This window comes from Anser cygnoides, chromosome 7 (assembly GCF_040182565.1).
Source record: "Anser cygnoides isolate HZ-2024a breed goose chromosome 7, Taihu_goose_T2T_genome, whole genome shotgun sequence".
NCBI lineage: Eukaryota > Metazoa > Chordata > Aves > Anseriformes > Anatidae > Anser > Anser cygnoides.
Window position 1 is genome coordinate 16,465,767 of NC_089879.1, and position 19,705 is coordinate 16,485,471.

General features: G+C 36.6%; 1 protein-coding gene across 3 annotated transcripts in view; it reads left to right on the top strand.

Annotated features, from left to right (window-relative positions):
* Nucleotides 1-19,448, top strand: part of BTAF1 (B-TFIID TATA-box binding protein associated factor 1) — a 48,291-nt gene extending 28,843 nt beyond the window's left edge. For all 3 annotated transcript variants that reach the window (XM_048060419.2, XM_048060420.2, XM_048060421.2), the window contains 19 exons: nt 1,569-1,995; nt 3,035-3,225; nt 4,465-4,618; nt 4,709-4,818; nt 6,865-7,066; nt 7,581-7,729; nt 9,974-10,126; nt 10,755-10,876; nt 11,117-11,284; nt 11,471-11,548; nt 11,632-11,761; nt 12,424-12,565; nt 12,726-12,856; nt 13,313-13,438; nt 13,791-13,943; nt 14,553-14,764; nt 15,841-16,000; nt 16,590-16,760; nt 17,057-19,448. In XM_048060419.2, the coding sequence (XP_047916376.2) occupies nt 1,569-1,995; nt 3,035-3,225; nt 4,465-4,618; nt 4,709-4,818; nt 6,865-7,066; nt 7,581-7,729; nt 9,974-10,126; nt 10,755-10,876; nt 11,117-11,284; nt 11,471-11,548; nt 11,632-11,761; nt 12,424-12,565; nt 12,726-12,856; nt 13,313-13,438; nt 13,791-13,943; nt 14,553-14,764; nt 15,841-16,000; nt 16,590-16,760; nt 17,057-17,203 (3,126 nt within the window). In that variant the 3' untranslated portion in view covers nt 17,204-19,448. The remainder of the gene's footprint in view (nt 1-1,568; nt 1,996-3,034; nt 3,226-4,464; nt 4,619-4,708; nt 4,819-6,864; nt 7,067-7,580; nt 7,730-9,973; nt 10,127-10,754; nt 10,877-11,116; nt 11,285-11,470; nt 11,549-11,631; nt 11,762-12,423; nt 12,566-12,725; nt 12,857-13,312; nt 13,439-13,790; nt 13,944-14,552; nt 14,765-15,840; nt 16,001-16,589; nt 16,761-17,056) is intronic.
* The last annotated feature ends 257 nt before the right edge of the window (nt 19,449-19,705 follow it).

Sequence of the window (19,705 nt, forward strand, 5' to 3'; positions counted from 1 at the left end):
TGTTGGGACAACAGATTAAAAGGCTTTTGTTCCAACCCCAAAATGGTTTCTGAATCAAAGAGAAAAAAGAGCATGGACAGATAAGGTAGGATGTAAATGAAGAGCTTGTAGATTTGAAAGCCTGCTAAATTAGAGGTGTCTGGGGTGGGAAAGGTGTGTAGATTTGGAGGGATGAATGAATGGGGATGGATGTGGTACAGTTTTCTGGGGGAAGAAAGGCAATCAAGATCCTGGACAGGTTTGTCTGTGCAACTGGGATGCTGGGAAGAAGAACAAGAGAATGTTAAAGATTGTATGATTATGGCCATGATGAGAACCTAGGAAGATGCTGGATCTTCAAATTCCCAGACTGTAATACTTTTGTAGCAATGTGTAGCAGCTTAACTTGGAAATCTCAACCTATCTTTAAAGTTATAGATAACTGTCTATACGGGCTGAAGGGATTTTGGCAGCCAGTCTTACTAGGGCTGCCATCTAAATTGAGTAGATTCCTAAGGTGAAGACATAATCATAAAAGCTCTTAGTATGTGAAGTACAGGAGTTTTCATATACCTCAACTATTTACTCGTCAGTCTAGTAATACAGCTGCTTGACTGATGTATCTATATTCAAAAGATACCCATTCTGGATTTGAGGTCTTCAGAAAATGCATACCATAGCTATTCGCTTTTTTTCTGTGGCTGTCTTCTGCTCCCTTTTCAACTCTTCAGGTTTTCTTAAAAAACATAGACCAAGCCAAGTCTGTTGTAGTATCTGTCTCCATGAATTAGGTGTAAAAATGCTGTGCTTCTCCTAGCACGTTTTCTGCATCACTTAGTCATTCCAACTTGGTCATTCCAGTCATCAGGGTCACATGGAGTAGAACTTAAGGCTTCTACAGCTATATAGATAAGTATTGGGTTTGTACTGCTTCATAGTTGAAAGACTTGACCCGAACATTTAAAAGTAAAAGGCAATTAAACATTTCAGAGTCCAGCTGTCCTAACAGCAGAATAAGCTCAGTGTTTCCATGACTTCATGGTGCTTCTAATCCGTTTCCTGTGACAAATTTAAGCAACAATAGTCATGCAGCTGGAGGGAGGAGGGGAAATAAGGCAAGTCTTGCAACTACTGTTCTGTGTTGACTTTTTCCTTAGATTTTATCTCAACCCGTCTTACCTCAAAGGAAAATCAGCTTAGAAATAACTTCTGCGTGCACAGAACCTTACACATCCTTTCTGGCCTATTGCATTCATAGCATGTTCCTCATCACTCTATCTTTTTCATATTGGTAAACCAAAATATCTGGATACATCTGGTGGATATAGGATACATTTTGGGAAGTATCTAAACCTCTTCTAGTTTTCACAATCCAGAATTTAAATGTTTTTAATATGTCCAATTTTTCCCTTGAATTGGAAGTTCAAGATTCCAGAAACTAAATTTTGCAGCATTTCCTGTTATTTGCTGGAAAAATGGAGATGAAGATACCTGTCGAAATGACTCTTCTGCCATGAAAACTTCGGTGTTCAGAGGCTATCCCATTTTATAATGACACAGATTTGTAACTTTCTCTTCCTCTTTATTAGGTTACTTCTGTTTTCAATGAAGTGACATCATCCTTTCCTTTGAATCCTAAACTTCTACAACAGTTGGACAGTAAACGACAACAAGTCCAAATGACTGTTACAGAAACAAATCAAGAGTGGCAAGTGCTGCATCTGCGAGTCCACACTTTTGCTGCGTGTGCAGTTGTGAACTTGCAGCAACTTCCAGAAAAATTAAATCCTGTTATAAAACCTTTAATGGAAGCTATCAAAAAAGAGGAGAATACGCTAGTACAGAACTATGTGGCTTCATGCATAGCAAAGTTACTTCAGCAGTGTACAACAAGGTCTCCTTGTCCCAACTCAAAGATTATAAAAAATCTCTGCAATTCTCTCTGTGTGGATCCACATCTTACCCCACTGGCAGCGTGTCCTGCACAGCCTCAGAGTAGCCATGAAAATTCAAAAGGTATGATACGTAACACTGCTGGGATCTTAAAAATTTGTCTGTGCTTGTCTCTGAACTGTTAAAAAATAAGTATCTGAGTGAGTCATGCTTTCAGTGTTTTTAAAATGCCAGCAACTAAGTCTTCATTTATTAGTAATTACTTCATTCAGGTATCTTGCAGTTGCACACAGTGTATAGGTTAATGCCGTGTGTGTTTTTCACAAACTGTGTATAAAAGACTTTAGTTCTGATTTTCAGTTATTTACTGTTGTTCACCTATCATTATCAACTTCATTTACGTGCAATATGAAGCTTTTCATTGAAACTGAATTACTATGGAACCAGAGAGTAGCTTGTCAGTAAGAAGGAAAAAAAAATCTGACTTATGTTCTGTAGGCTAATAGAAAGATGAGGACAGTGTTTGAAATGAACAAAAACGTCCTGTGCATACTATGGTCATGGACTTCCCTTAGATGACTGTCCATTGCTAAAAATGTATGGATTAACAATTGAACAATGCAGATTAAAACCATTATATTTTTAAAGCTTTTAACCAACTTTAAGGTTTTACCATTATACATTTTTTTGTAACATATACTCCATCTCAGAGGAGTAATACATTCACATCTGATTGAAAATTAAACTGATTAACTTAAGTAGAAACATCAACAAATCAAAAGACTCTGATGGCATCTGCTTTTGTTTCAAAATGTTTAACTATTTTTAAGGATTACAGAGGTTTGTTTGAACTTCAGGACATATGCCAGTTTATGTAAAAACTTGTGCAAAGGTTTCTTATTTGACTGAAGTTTTACTTCTTGATGAATAAGAATTCATCTGGCAGTTTGCACACAGATTTCCTTGTCAAGTCTCTAATATGCTCTTAACAGAGTAATTCCACTCTGTACTTAATTTTTCTCTGTCCCTGAGGATGATGATGCTTATCCATTGTTTTCAAAGCATGCTGAGATCTGCAGATGATTTGTAGGTGGCTATCGCTTCCACCTCCTTTTTGAATCACAGCTTAAATTGTTGTCAGCTATTCTGTCTTCTGTTGTAGGGCCCAACTCTGACAAAGATGGGATGCATCATACAGTTACTAAGCACAGGGGAATAATTACACTGTACAGACACCAGAAAGCTGCTTTTGCCATCACAAGTCGACGAGGCCCTACTCCAAAAGCTCCAAAAGCCCCTATTGCAGACCTCCCCACCGGCAGTAGTGGAAGCATTCCTACAGAACTCGATGAGGTAAAGTTCAAAAACTCGCGTTTTCAACTTGCATGTCCACCCCTCCCCTTTATTAGTTTGAATTCAGTGAAGTCAATAGCATTACAAAAAGGGTGTCCAGGATCTTTCCCCGAGAGAATGTAATGTTGATGTATAATTCTGTGATGCAAGCAGTATGTGTTATTTAATGATGATGTGTGTCATTAAGCAAATTAATACTTCTGAAATATTTTACATTTAGTACACTACATGAGTACCTCAGTATAAATCCATACAAATGGATTTTCACAATGCTGTGATTGCATCCTGATACCCACATTAAGTTTTGGTCATCTTGATGCACAATGGAAACTCAGAAGCATTAAAAACTGTTTCAAATTCAGCTGGAGTTAGGACATACATCTGACCTCCACGCTTGATGTGTAAAACCTTTTTCTGTAAATGTTTTATTCATATAAAACTATCAAATGATCTAACATGATCCTAATCAGAACTGTGATTACTGAACAGCATTGTGGATTTTATTCTTAATTATTAGGGAGATTTATACCAATTTCAACCTTCTGAAGAGGGTGGGAGTGGGAGAAGGGCTTAATAACAAATCCAGTATTGCTTTGGAAAGTTTTGCTAACATGTTGCAGTTCTTTGTGTCCCCCAATACTGGCAATATATGAAGTTCTGAAACATGAACCAGTTGGAAAACCTTGAGCTGAAATGGGTTTGTGTCAGCAAAAGCCACATGCCCAAACGTATAGAACTTAAATAATCTGCTATAAAAGATTTTCACTTTTACCTGCATAAAAAAAGGTGAAGAAAAATATTAACTTACATGTTGTAAATTCCCACCATCAAAATCAAATACCTGTATAACAATGGGAGCCTCCTTGAAAATAATTATTATCCAGAAAAATCAGTAGTGTGGTTGTGTGTGGAATGGTATTTTTGCTTTTTTTGTTGTTATTGTTGTTGTTTGTTTTTTTTAACCATAAATAATAAAGTAGTCTTACAGTTTAGGGCCTGTGCAGCAAGCATCTGTATAGCTTCTGAATGCAAAAATAATGTTTCTGAGTTTGACCTTATGTTAGTAACCTTGATAGCACTCCTACTCCTACCTAAGCACTCTTACCAAATGAGGAAACTTAATTTTCATCATCTTTTATGCTTGTTTAGTAAATTAAGCTTCTTTGAAACAAACAAAAAGATGTACTTCATTCTTAAGTGTATCTGTTCTCACTACTTTGTTAAATTGTTTAATTCTAGGCTCAGAAACCATATGTTGTTCAGAGAAGAGGAGCTGAGTTTGCCTTATCTACTATAGCTAAACATTTTGGTGCTGAAATGGCAACAGGATTGCCACATCTCTGGGATGCTATGGTTGGCTCATTAAGGAACAACATTCACATAAATAATTTTGGTAACTATACTTTTGATTTAATTTGAGGGACTACTAGAATGGGGACGGCATGTTAATCTGAAACTGAACGTCTTTTCTGTTTTTTAACAGACCGAAAGTCCTTGCTGGAAAAAGGAGATGCTCCTGCCCAAGAGCTAGTAAACTCTTTACAGGTTTTTGAAACGACAGCAGCTTCAATGGATGTTCAGCTTCATCCTCTGGTAATCATATTCCAAAGCAGCTTTGTGAATGAAGCAGTTCAGTCTGTTCATTGCCACTGTTTTAGGTCTTCATTTTGTAGGGTTTCTTTTCAGGTCTTTCTCTAGTTTTGATTGAATGGTGTTTTTATTATATATGCCAGCTTGTCTGTTCTGCAAGTCCTTTATCTTAGTCTTAAAAACTGAAGACATAACGTTCTGCCGTCATGCGGTTAGCTATTATGTTTCAAAGCTATTTTCCCCTCTATCCTATGGGATGTTAAATTCAGTATTTGTTTACAGTAGTTGTGGAATAAAGCTCAAGAAGCAAACAAAACACCTACAGTTAGACTTGACTTACCCTTTGGTGGCTGAGATGCCCAAGCATGATGAGTTAGAGTTATGATACTATTTATGCTGTTGTGTTGCATGGAAATCAGCATCTCAACTTTAATTTATTCTAATACCCAATTTTTTAAACCTGGAAAACAGACTGATAATATGAGGATGCCTTTGTTAAAGTTCAGATAAAAAATTTATGCTGTGTTACGTGGCTGACTGAAATGGGTTGATTTCTGATAGACTGACATGTATTTTGTGTGGCCAGAGCTGGAGTGCAAGAGAGGTGTAATAATAAAGACTGCACACTTTAGCACCTGACTATTGTGAATAGGGGTAAAATACAGAATCGTAGAATCACAAAAACATCCCAAGTTGGAAGGGACCCACAAGGATCATTCCTCCCTTGACTGACTAGCCATGCCATACTTGATGCACCCCAGGGTACGGCTGGCCCTTTCGGCTGCCAGGGTGCGCTGTTGACTCGTGTTCAACTTGCTGTCAAGCAAAACCCACAGATCCCTTTCTACAGGACTGCTCTCCAGCCTCTCATCAGTCTGTATATGTGGCCAGGGTTGCCCCTGTCCCAGGTGCAGAATTCAGCACTTGCTCTTGTTGATCTTCATGTGGCTGGCAATCGCCCAGCCCCCTAATTTGTCAGGATCTTTCTGCCAGGCCTCTCTACCCTTGAGGGGAGTCAGCAGCTTCTCCTAATTTAGTACCTGCAAACTTACTTAGTGTGCATTTGAGATCAATATATGGAAAGGCTCCATGCAGGAGATAAGTAGGCCAGAACTCTGAGAAGGATATGATGGGGAAGGATGAGAATAAGGAATGGTTGTAAAATTGAGTAGATGGAGCAAATTCATACAGAACAATTCTTACCTACTTTAATAAAATAATGAAGTGATTATAAGTGAAATTGGCATATGGCGTAGAAATACATATCTGATTATCTCTATATACTTATATGTAACTGTGTAGTCAACGTGGAGATTGTTTTTGGAGATGCTAATAGTATATATAGATTCATCCCTGCCACCCTCCTTAAAGAAATAAAAAAAAAAAAAGCCGTAGTCTCTTAGGATATTAAACATCTCTTGGCTAAGAGATGTTTATGTCCCTGCCCATAAATTGCTGGAGTACAGAAAAAAATATTGGGAAGGTACCATTACTCTTTGTTCACTCCATACTGTTATATTTTTCCCTTGTTTATCCCCTGTGAGGTCTTTCTGAGCAGAATAAGTATTTGGCCTCATCTTTCTCTAGGAGGTAATAGAGGTTAAAGGTTAAAGAGGTTCAGTGAGGCTGATATTTAGGGACTGCATGACTAAGAAGAACTGGACCATCTATTTAAGACATCTGACATAAGAACATATTTGTGTTGTTTTAAAAAAGACTGTATACACATGTATCCCCTTGGGAAGATGGGAATTTCCTTGTGGGTGCCTTTCTTGTCACCCAGAGTTAATAAGACTGGCAACAGTGATTATTGATCTGCCTAAACTTAAATGGGACCAGCCTAGGACAAATTTGCAAGCTGGAATAAAGTTCATTTTTTCTTCTGAAAGAATTTTTCAATTCTGAAAATTAGATCATGTGAAGGAGCCATCTTAACCATTCTTTGGGAAGCAACAGTGATTTAAAGAAACCGTTTATTTCGGAATAATTCAGTAATTTGCTAATAGCTCATGGTAACTTTTTTTTTCCCGCCCCTCACCTTCTATTCAGTTAATTCAGCACTTGCCTCATCTTTATATGTGCCTTCAACATCCGAGCACTGCAGTGAGACACATGGCTGCTCGTTGTGTAGGTGTTATGAGCAAAATAGCTACCATGGAAACAATGAATATCTTTCTAGAGCAAGTTCTACCGTGGCTGGGAGCAATAGATGACAACACCAAACAAGAAGGTGCAATTGAAGCACTTGCATGTATCCTTGCTTGAGTATTCAAAAATGCAGAAGACTCTATTCAGTTGCATAACGTGGGGAGCAAAAGCTGTTGTCTAAAAATAATGGGAGAAGGAATAAGGTAAAATGTTAAGCTGTTTTCCTCCTGTAGACAACAAATGTAAGAAACTTATTTCCATTGCCTTTCTTATTGATGTGAAAAAAAAGTGAAGTTTTAGTGGAGGCAATTCAGTATTTTATTTCTATGTTACCCTCTGAGAACAAGCTAAAGAATGAATTAAACTGAAAAACAAAGTTAATATTTAGTGCCACAAAGGTGCACTGAGGTCAGTAGTGGAATTCACTGGGCTGGCCCTAAATCTAACTGGGGTAGATCAGACAATTTTATTTTTTCATTTCTTTGTTAGTACAAATCTTGTTTATCTAAAGTAATGTATTAATGACTTGTACCTATTGTTAGTGAAATCTGCCAGGTGTGCAATGATGTCAGACAATCCTGAACTGGTAGAAACTATTTCCTTAATAGTTGATCCAGGTGTAATGGAACAGCTGGATGTAGGTATTGTTCCATACATTGTTCTTCTGGTGGTTCCAGTTCTGGGTAGAATGAGTGATCAGACAGACAGCGTACGTTTCATGGCTACTCAGTGCTTTGCAACACTAATTAGACTAATGCCTCTTGAGGTAAGCTGAAGTTGTAAGTATACAGACTATGTGAATTGTTTTGTCTCCACTTTTCTACCAGCCACAAAGCCCAGATTTCTGGTTTGTTACATGCTGAGTAAAAATTGTCTTTATACACGTTCAGTCCATATCAGGTAACTGACAATGTATTCTTTGTAATGTAAAATGAGTAAAACTGGACCCTTCATGAACAATTTTCTAAATTAATGTTAAAATAAAAAGGTATGTTTGTTGTTCATAGTCAAGAAACACGTACAAAACAATACTCTGATTTAAACAGAGAAAATAAATAGCAGTAGTAGAAATAGTCTGGAGATGAGTACAGTTACTTATTCCTAGCTCTTTTAAAATCAAAAGCCATAACCTACAGCTTTTGGTAGAATGCTAAATATATGATCCAGTGGTGTTTAATCAGTACAGATCTGTTTCTGTTTTTCACTCTTCCTCCAACATGCATACATCAGACACTTCTTAATATTGCACTTCAAAGACTTTGAATCTTCCAAGTAACTTATTTTCACCACCAGATGGTAACAGAAGACAGTTCAGAATTCATTTGCATGTTTTAAACTGAAAAAAAAGCCAATTTACTTCACTTAGTACCTGTTACTGTCTTGATTTTTAATGTAGTGTAATAGAACCTTAGAATCTGATAATTAGCAACCTGCCTTAAATGAAGCACTTTCCGTATGCTTACACTAAAATGTTTAAGTTGAAAGTGAGAACAGCAGAAGCAAATGTCAAGGTGAACAATCTGACTGGCATGCTGCTGTTCATTCCAGTGCTATTCACACCAGTGCTTTTCTTCGTACGCATCCAAATACAGTTCTGTGTGATATGTAGCTTGCATTTTCTAAAGCTATTTTAGCACTCTTTACTGAGCATCTCTTCAAAATGTAGAACGCTTGTTTTATTACCTGCTTACATGTGTATGTATGATATTGCATGTTTCTTCTCCACAGTTAAAAACTTTGTTTTTAAAAATGCAAGACCTTATTTCAGATAATGGATAAGTAAAGGTACTACAGGTCTGAATATAATTGGGAGTTTATAATTTGTATTGTCATGTTCATTTCTAATTGAGTAGAATAGAAAAGAATTTGCAATAAATGAATTGAGAGAACTTACCTATGCTCAGTTTTCTGTATCTTTATTCTCAATTTCATTATTCATTCTATTCAGCCAGAAAAATTAAATGTGACTGAGAGAAGGATTATTATATAAGTCATTCAGCTTAATCTGACCTCCATATTTTTATTGACCAGCTGCAAGTTGACAATATATTTGAACCAAATTAACTGGCATGGTACTCTCACTTCAGACATAATTCTTTTAAAAGGAAGGGTAGGAGGAGCACTTAAAGAAGTAGGCTGTTGTCTGTGTGTATGTACTTAAATACCTTATTGGAACACTTTTAGCATACGTAATCTGGGTTAGTTCCCTCTTCCTTTATTAAACACACATGGTAGAATTACTTGGTAGATCTGAGGTTTTCTTCTCAGCCAGGAGCTCTCCCTAAGCAATAGTAACTTGACTTTTCACATTTCACATTCCTCAAAATTAAGGTGGCCCAGGAAACTGGGATTAGAGATGTGGTGATGAACACATCGATGCTTCTTTTGCTACTTTATTATTAACAAAAAAGAATGCTGAGCATACTTACTATCTACTAATACTTTCTTTGGGCTTCTGGCCTGGTATGGGAAATACCTAGAAAGTCATGTTCTGCTGCTACAAACCTGGGGGTGTTTAGAAATTTTTTTTTTGTTCGTGGTTTGCATCTGTTTGAATTTGTCCTACAGACTTCACTATCATTTTAAATGTAATTCCACTAAGCTCTGTAGGAGAAATCCATCTAACTTTGGATTGTAGTTTGTGGCTAAGGAGAAGTAGGTGTCAAAGATTCTTCAGACAGAGAAACTGCCTGGTTAGAGGAACAATAGCTCAGCCTTTGTAAAGTCTTACAAGCATGACCAGGATTTCCCCTCTTATTGCAAGTTTATATAAGCTTTTCATTGTGCCCGTTGGAGCACAATTTGTGCTGTGCATCATACAACTCCGGATGAGTTGATCTGCAAAGAATCAAACAGGTATAGCACAGAATATGGATTTACATAGTTGAGAAGATTGCATACCTTTGCCATCTATTTAAAATGTCTAAGCTAGGATGAGGTTTTATTTCTTATCTATGTGAGAATTAAGTATTATAGCCCTAACATTGCTGCTTTAAAAATACTATTTTAGGCTGGTATACCAGATCCACCAAACATGTCTGAAGAATTAATACGAATGAAAGCTAAAGAACGCCACTTTCTGGAACAATTACTGGATGGAAAAAAACTGGAAAACTATAAAATTCCAGTACCAATTAAAGCAGAGCTCAGAAAATACCAGCAGGTAACAGCTTATACTTTTATTTTAAAAGAACAGTAAGTTCTGGTCTGATGGGATTTTATGGAAGGGTAGGAGTCATTTGGGTGTTGGGCGTTTTGCTTGGGGGTGTGCATTGTTTTTGTCTGTGGTTTGTTTGTTTGTTATTGTCTGAACAATGTGCACATTAGACTCTTGGGTAAGGAAGACCAAATTAAGTAAGACATTCAATTTCATTTCTTCAATTATTTTTTTCCCTCTTTTGATTCTCTTAATTTTTCTCAGGGAATGGCCAATGGGCTCTGCCTTGCTTAGGTTGCCTGTGGTAGCTCACCACTGCAATGCCAGGCCTCCTTGTGCTGTTTGGCCTTTTATGTTTCTACCTTTATTCTCCCTCTGATTTGAGTGAATGGGATGTAGCAGACGCATTTATGAGGATCCGTGGGTTTTTTTTTTTTGGAACGTACAGACTCTGGTGCAACACCCAGTTGTACTTTGGGAGTTTGTATTTATATATGAAGGATGTGGGGTAGGGAAATGGACTCATAACTTGGCAGTAACAGATGATAGAACACACTGATGTTTGAAGTGAAGTTCAGCTAGCCAAAAGAGCTACTTGTTAATTCTGAGGCATTTCTTTATTTTCTAATTTCAGGATGGAGTTAACTGGTTGGCGTTTCTCAATAAATACAAACTTCATGGAATTCTTTGTGACGATATGGGCTTAGGAAAAACTTTACAGTCCATTTGTATTCTAGCAGGGGATCATTGCCTCAGGTAAGCTTAAATGAATGTTCTATCTTAAGGACTTTAACAGCAGGTTTTATCTATGGTTATGATTCTGGACGTGGTTCTGGGTAAACAGGTGTAGGTGGCCCTCTTTGAGCAGGGGGATTGGAGCAGATGACCTCTAGAGGTCCCTTCCAACCTCAGCTATTTTGTGACCACAACCCCAAAGACAACTACAGAAAACAAACACCAAAACAAACACATGCTTTGGTTTTGATATTCTTAAAGGGCTCAAGAATATGCAAGAACAAAACTGGTGGACAGTGTTCCTCTTCCCTCCTTGGTGGTGTGTCCTCCTACACTCACAGGACACTGGGTGGACGAAGTGGGAAAGTTTTGCTCCAAGGAATATCTTAATCCTTTGCACTATACAGGACCTCCTACTGAGAGAGCAAGGTAAGGCATTTTGCACTTTGCAGTTATGACTTAGGCAGAGTAAAATATCACACAGTTTTGTAATTCACTTTACAACTGGAGCACAGTTTGTGGGCATGGTAAAACTTGTGACAATACTTTTAAAGGCTGCAATATAAGATGTATGTAAGGAACACTTCAGTTATGACTTTCTCTTCTTTTATTAAGATTACAACACCAGGTGAAAAGACACAATCTCATAGTAGCTTCATACGATGTTGTGAGAAATGACATTGATTTCTTCAGGTAAGAATTGGTTTGTTTTCTGAGGTTTTTAATAGCTTAAAACTTTAAGCTATGCTACTTAAGTCTATGTTCTTATTTTCTAGAAATATTAAGTTTAATTACTGCATTCTTGATGAAGGCCATGTAATAAAAAATGGAAAAACAAAACTATCAAAAGCAGTAAAACAGCTGACTGCCAATTACAGGATAATTCTTTCTGGGACACCAATCCAGGTAACTGCTATCCTTTTTCTCTAGGGAGCTGGGTGAGTAGTGGAAACAAGAAAGAGGATCTATTTTGCATTCTGTTTTATTGTGCTGCTGATCAGAGTTGTCCTGTTTCAAGTAAACATTGTAAAATAAGCTTTTAAGTACTAACTGCTTGAAACTCAATCTTTTTCCTTTCCCAGTATGCCCATATACTGGGGTGAATGGGTGCAGGATCCATGGTATTATAGGGTTCAGAAGTTTGCAATAAGACTACCACTTTTTAAGTACTAGCCAGGAAAGGGGAGAGAGCATTTTGTTATGCCTCTAGTGAAATTAGCAGGAAACTTTAAGAACTCTAGATATTGAGCACTGTCGTAACGATTTGTCTCTGGAGTATCTGTCCCATCCAGGACTAAGACCACTGGCATCTCCTGGGTTTTGTTGTCCAGAAGAATTCAGGGTGTGGCTTAAGACATCAGACACAGTAGAAAGTCCATTTAGGTGTTAAAGAGTATGTGACTTAAGCTGATGAAAAATACCCCAGATTTTAAGGAGTTCAAAATTGTGTTGGTGTGTTACATTTGTAGTCTTCTAGCAGTGTTAAATATTTATTGAAATGTTCCTGATAATTTGGAACAATTCATTAAATTTGAAAAGAATTTAACAAATGTTTCTTTTATGTTCAGAACAACGTCTTAGAGTTGTGGTCATTGTTTGACTTCCTTATGCCAGGATTTTTGGGTACTGAACGCCAATTTGCAGCTCGTTATGGCAAACCAATATTGGCAAGTAGAGATGCCCGAAGCTCCAGTCGTGAACAAGAGGCTGGTAAGGATCAAATATTAAATCCTGTTTTTTCTTGTATTTGTAAATGAGAACTGCTAACAAAAAGAGAAAGTGTAGCCATTTCCAACAGAAGGGTTTATTTTGTGCTGAATGTTTGGAAGTATTTTCTACAATGCTTACTGCTTCTGTTCCTTTCACTTAGGGGTTCTTGCAATGGAAGCACTGCATCGCCAAGTTCTGCCATTCCTGCTAAGGAGAATGAAAGAGGATGTTCTGCAAGACCTTCCACCCAAAATTATTCAAGATTATTACTGTATTCTCAGTCCTTTACAGGTATGTTTAAAAAGTGGTTGAAAGCTTAGTTTTTTTCTAGCACAGATACAAGACCAGAAAGGAATTGCTTGCAGTTCTGTATTCCTGTGTCAATTTGATATCATATCTAACATTCTCTGGTGCTACAATAATATAAAGCTTTTCTAGTAGCACATGCTGAAAACTGTTCAGTCCAGTAGAATATTTCTTTAGCTTAATTTCTGTAATAGTTCTACAAGAACAACTTACAGGCATCTATAGATTTTCTTAACAAATACCTTCCAAGTTGAAAGAAAGTAACTTATAAGTGATTACACTGTTAATGTTGATCTTGCTTTGCATATAAACTAGCTTTCTGGTTTTCTTCAAATTCATGACCTGAACTTGAAATTAAATTTGAAAACTGACTGTTCATCTTATTTCTCTTGGGGAGGGGGAAATGCATACTCATTCTTCTGACTGGGGTCTGGTTTACAGGTTCAACTTTACGAAGACTTTGCCAAGTCACGTGCCAAATGTGATATTGATGAAACAGTTTCTTCAATTTCAATGAGTGAAGAAACTGAAAAACCAAAGCTTAAAGCTACAGGCCATGTATTTCAGGTACACTTGATTAGAATATTTTTGACTAACTCATTCACTTATTTATGGTAATTATATTTCTGTTTTTAACTAAAACTGAAAATGATAATAGTTAATTTAGACAACCATGGCCATACAGTCTAAGAAAAATATTTAGAATTTTGTATTAGTTTGCCTCAGTAGTGATATATAGCTATTATGTTTAAATTATGTTTTAGTGTCTTAACAGGTTTTCTTAATCTAAAGGTGTGACTTTAATTGAATAAAAATATACCTTAAAGTCTAACTTGTGGAATGTGGCCAAGTAGCTTCAATACTTATCTGTAACTATATTGTTGCTAACAGTTTCTTATTATTTCTTTAATAATCAAAGGCATTGCAATATTTACGAAAGCTATGCAACCATCCTGCACTAGTGTTAACAACCCAGCATCCAGAATATAAAAGAATTACAGATCAACTTGCAGCTCATAATTCATCCCTTCGAGATATCCAACATGCACCTAAGTTGTCTGCTTTAAAACAAGTAAGTAGACTTCCACGTTGTGCCTTAATATGTCTCTATTGATGTTACAGCTTGGTGTTTTAAGACTCCACCAATTTGAAAAGTGATAAAAACATGAGTTAAGTAGCAGATGAAATAAAGTACAAGAATTTCCTTTAAGGTTTATGCCCTATTTTGCTGTTTAGCCATGGAACCTCAGAACGAGAGGTAGAAGAGAAAGGGCAAACTTGTTTCAAAGCGATGAGGTTTACATAATTTTTGCTGCCTTGTCAGAAACCATACTTTTATTCTGTTTCTTTCTGCAATGTGAGAGCAAGGAGTAACATTTTTCTCCTATTTATTATACAGGAGGCTATTAACTTGACAAAATTAGATGATGTTAAAGACTTAAATTCTACTGTAAATAAAACAAAATGAAGAAAATTAATATTCTGTCAACTCTTGAAAATTTGTCAGTCTGACTCCACAGTCCAGCTGTCCCCTATGTCATTTGAGTGGCTGTCATTTACAGACTTTCTTCTGTAATTGACTGTGTTTCTCTTCTACTTTTGGTAGTCCATCCATGTCGATATTCACATGGGATCTACTGTCACTTTGATATACCTTAATTTAATGCTCTTTTACTTAAAGCTGCTGCTAGACTGTGGTTTGGGGAATGGTGGATCTTCAGAGAGTGGTACAGAAGCTGTTGTGGCCCAGCACAGAATACTTATCTTCTGTCAACTTAAGAGCATGCTGGATATAGTGGAGCATGACCTTCTCAGACCTCAGTTACCTTCAGTTACTTATTTACGACTAGATGGTAGCATACCTGCTGGCCAGAGGCATTCCATTGTTTCACGGTAAGCGTATCTGTTCATGACCAATAGAAAGACAATTGCAATGAGTTATATTGTTTGTGGAACAAAGCTGTTCTTGCCTGTGGGACCTTTTCTATATATAGAAATACTGAAGTTTAGCAAGCCTGTGACTGATTTTGTATTGTACTGTCAGGTCATCATTGCCTAATTTACTTAATAAATAAATAAATACAGCACTTCCACAAGTGGAAGCTTATGTTAATAGCAAGAGACTGCATCAGAACTGAAGTATTGCCTAGATGATAAAGATGACTTTTTAAAAACAAATTTTGAAGTTGATTCTGGTAAAGAAGAGTGCTGATATCTGCTGTTCCTCTATTACTTCAACAGTAAAGACATTACCAAATTGAAGACAAAACAGGAGTATGTGGGTATACTTGTGACAATTGGTATATATGAAGAGGTTTATATTAAAAACAAATGCATTAACTTGTGAATCACCTTGGTGTTCTATGTTATCCTTTGTGTATATCATGCTGATCCTGGAAATGATTACAGTTTTGTTCTACAGTTTTTTGCTCTTAGAGACCTTTTTTGTCTCTGTAGACCTTGGTTAAACCAGAGGATCTTAACTGTAAGATTATCTAATCCTTGTTGGAGGAAGAGCCCTAAGAGACTTGGTATATGGGAACATTTTCTATTGCTATTTTCTACTACATGCTTACCATGGCTCTTGAAGCATATGCTTGGATCCTTAGAAGCTTAACTTTTACTGAAGTAAAAATTAGAGAAAAATCTGAGTGTGCTGCCAGAAGAAATGAGAACACTCAAGTGTCTGAGAAGGTGGGGGAGATGGCGATGATGGGTTGGTACAAAATAATGCCAGAAGTATCATAATCTGAACAAGAGAAGTATTACAGCTTTTGTTGTTTTTAACTACTAAACCTGTCAGCTTTTTTCATTTAGAACTTAATTAGTAATCAACTACTTAATATTTTGTACTTCTTATTCAGTATTAAATCAGCTACCACTGAATACAAGGGAACCTTAAGCAGTTGAGGTTCATAATTCCATTATTTAATTTCACCATGCTTAACTTTCTTATTTTTTATATACAGGTTTAATAATGACCCATCTATTGATGTTCTGTTGCTCACCACTCATGTCGGTGGATTGGGACTTAACTTGACAGGGGCAGATACAGTAGTGTTTGTGGAACATGACTGGAACCCAATGAGAGACCTGCAAGCCATGGACCGGGCACACCGCATTGGGCAGGTAAACAACTCTTAATTTCCCATACATTTTCTCTTATTGAACCCTTCTTTCTTCAGATTTAGATAAGGTTGTAGCATATAACACAAGTGATCTCTGATGGTTTCACCCTAGTTTTTGTTCATATGGCTTTCTTGCAAGTATGTCAGATGTCAAAAGGTCTACTTTCTCATCCCATCCCCAGTGTGGTATGCCCCCCTCTCTGCTGTACTGCTGAGAGGAGGCCAGGGCAGAATCATCCCTCAGTGGGGAGAAAGATGCAATGAAGACAAGGAAGTAAAGGGAAGCCCCAAAGGACTGTCCTTCTCTGATGTCTGGACAGGGAAAGAGTGACTGGTGTTACAGTCTCTACAGCTGTAAAGAACAGCAAATAACTAAGTTCCTGAGCACAGACATAATTGCAAATGCTTCCACTGGCATAGCTTCATACTCATCCTTTTCACCTAACATCAGTCAAATTTGAAAGTACAATTACTGAAGGGTAAATCTAAGCCAAACTGCTTCCAGGCCATCTGTGACACATAGATAAAAAGGTTATGCTTTCCTGAATACCCAAGATACTATTTTTTTTACCTTTTTTTTTCCCTTTCAGAAACGCGTTGTTAACGTATATCGCCTGATAACCAGGGGAACTCTGGAGGAGAAGATTATGGGTCTCCAGAAGTTCAAAATGAACATTGCGAATACAGTAATCAGCCAAGAAAATGCAAGCCTACAGAGCATGGGAACAGAACAGCTTCTTGATCTGTTCACTCTTGACAAGGTAAAGAGCCATTTTTACAAATAGCTACCAAAACCGGAGAATGCTTAGGGAAAAGGTTTGCTTTGAAATGTAAAAGTTAACCAAATGAACACCTGAAATAGAATGATGAATAGAAGTTAGCTCTCTGAAAAACAGGAGTAAGGGAGGTGGAATGTTCCAAATCAGACTTAAAGAATTTTGTAGCAATTACTTGTAAAGGGAAAATTAGGAATATATGGTCACAATCAGTAAATGTTTCTGAAAAAATTCTTCTCTGTATTCATTGCGGGTTTTTGGTTGTTTTTTTTTTTTTGAAGGATGGAAAAACTGAAAAAGCTGATACCTCTACCTCTTCTGGGAAAGCATCAATGAAATCAGTACTCGAAAACCTTGGAGAACTATGGGATCAAGAACAGTATGATACTGAATACAGTCTTGAAAACTTTATGCATTCATTAAAGTAACCATCATATATTTGTAATACAACTGCTGCTAGTTCACGTATTTTTCTGCTGATATTCAGCAAACTTCAAAGCATATATAGTGAACCTTTAGCTTAATGTGTAAATAGATTTATTGAAAGAATTTTCAAAAGACTGGCACTGAATAGTGTCACCTGTTTCACTGGGGAGTTATTCTGTCTTAAACATTTGCACTGTATAAAAACTTTAAATGTAAACATTGCGAGGTGGTTTGAATTTTACTTGTTCTGAATGGCTGCAAATTCTTACTTGGTAGAAGAATAAAACAAAGCAGGTTTTTACATATGTTAAGAAGCATTACTTCTGTTTGAAGTAAATCCACCATTCTTTCTTTCTGTATCTGTAATAGTTCTGTACAGTTGTTTCAAGTGAGTACTTCAGGTTGTTCAGTGTACATTTTTCTTTTAAACACAACTCGCTTTTATGATGTATTAAAAAAATATTTCAACTTAAACTTTCATTCAGATCATTTCAGGACTTGTATCACCAGAGGCAAAGCCTAGAAGCCTTGAAAGTATTAAGTAATTGAATGGCGCTAGGTATGTGCACCCACCTTTGTATATTGAGTATAAATACACTCTTCAGTCTTTTGACACCATCTTGAGAGAACAGCTGACTTGAACTTTTTAATGTAATGAGCTATACTAAATACAGGTAATGGTCTATTTGAGGCCATATTTGCATCCTGTTAGCAGGGGTGTACTTTTTTAATTTATCTATAAGGCTAGAATATAGCCGCTTTGAGAGATGCACGTATTCAGTATGTTTCAATCCTATATATTTTTTTGTAACTAAAAAGAAATATACAAACATTTTCCAGAAGTAGATTTTACACTGTCTAGGATTCTAAAATCCATGCTAAAGTGACTGTTTACTAAACTGATGCATGATTTAAAGCTTCTTACAGGAATAGGGCAGATTTTTTTTTCTCTTTAGGAAAACATACATAGAAATACCTACATTCAGTTTGAGGGAATTGAATAGTTAAAATCATTTAATAAAGATAGTAAAAGACCTATAGCAGTGAGTGAAAATAATATGGCTGTATGTTAAGCAGCTTTTTATAAAAGGGAGGCAGTAGCAAAAGTGTATTTCTAGATGTGCATATGTACCAATATATGCACTTTTATAAATATTTAATTATAGATAACTTACAGCAGTTGTCTGAATACATAGACTATATGTATAAATATAAAACCTAAGGTTTGTAGCTTGCTGTGTGCTTAAGCATCAGAGCTTAAAAACCACCAGAGACCTCAACTATGTAAAATAAGATTGTTTTAAAACAATATATATAAATCAAAACTGTTCTGCAGCATTGGAGATGAATTAATGTCACATTTCAGTAGTTATGAACTGCCATACTGTAACTAAATTAGCATTCCATGAAAATAAAACTAGGAATATATAACTTCTATGTTGTGTATGTGCATGTTTAGGGTTTTGTTTCTGTACAGATGACTTTTTCATTGTAGGTGAATAGGCATTTTAATGCTTTTGGAAATTATGGCATTATATTAGTTTATTTTAACCGTGTGCTACCTTCATATATAAAATATTTCTGTTGTGCTTTCAACTCTAATTATCCAAGGAGAAGAGACAGGATGGGGCTTGATGTTCTATAAGCAGAGAAATTATAATGCTCGAATACTTGGTACTTTAAGATAACTTGGTACAATAATCTCATGGTATTGCCCAGAAATAATAAGGTTATTTGACTCTTGTTTAGTCATAAAACACTGCATGGTTTTCTTCAAGACTTTTATTAGTTAGTGTAGTAGTAAACAGTTGGGTTCCCGCAGTGTTCTTGTTGTAAAAGAAATATACAGCAAAGGACTACTTTACACTAGTTATTTATCACATTGAGGTTGCTATGCAACCATACTACTCTTAGTGATGGCTCTCTTGGTTATGACATTAAAAAGACACCTGGAAAACTGGGGTGGGGAGGAACAGGGGGAAAAAAGCAAACTGATTATTTCAGGATTGTGTATGTACTTACTTGACCTTAAGTGCTCCATGAATTAACACTTTCAAAATGGAAACCAGCAGGAACAGAGCACAAAGTATATATATATAAAACATTTTTAGTTACCTGAATACTAATCTAAGAGTTTTATCTATGCTTTCCAAGCAAGCATATCACTTACCATGACCTGGTTTGCACTGCAGAGGATTCACAATGTACGAACTGGATTCATTTCCAATAAAACTGAAGAAAAATCTGCTTTTGGGATGCCTCTAACTGAACTCCGCCTATTAAAGGGGTACTGAGTAAGGCTATACCACAAATACACTGAAATAAAAGCTTCAAAGATGTCAACTTCTTACCACCAAACAGACACACACTGGCTTGGGTTGGAAAGGACCTTAAAGCCCCTCCAGTTCCACACCCCCTGCCATGGGCAGGGACACCTGCTGTCAGACCAGGTTGCCCAAACCCCATCCAGCCTGGCCTTGAACTCTTCCAGAGATGGGGCAGCC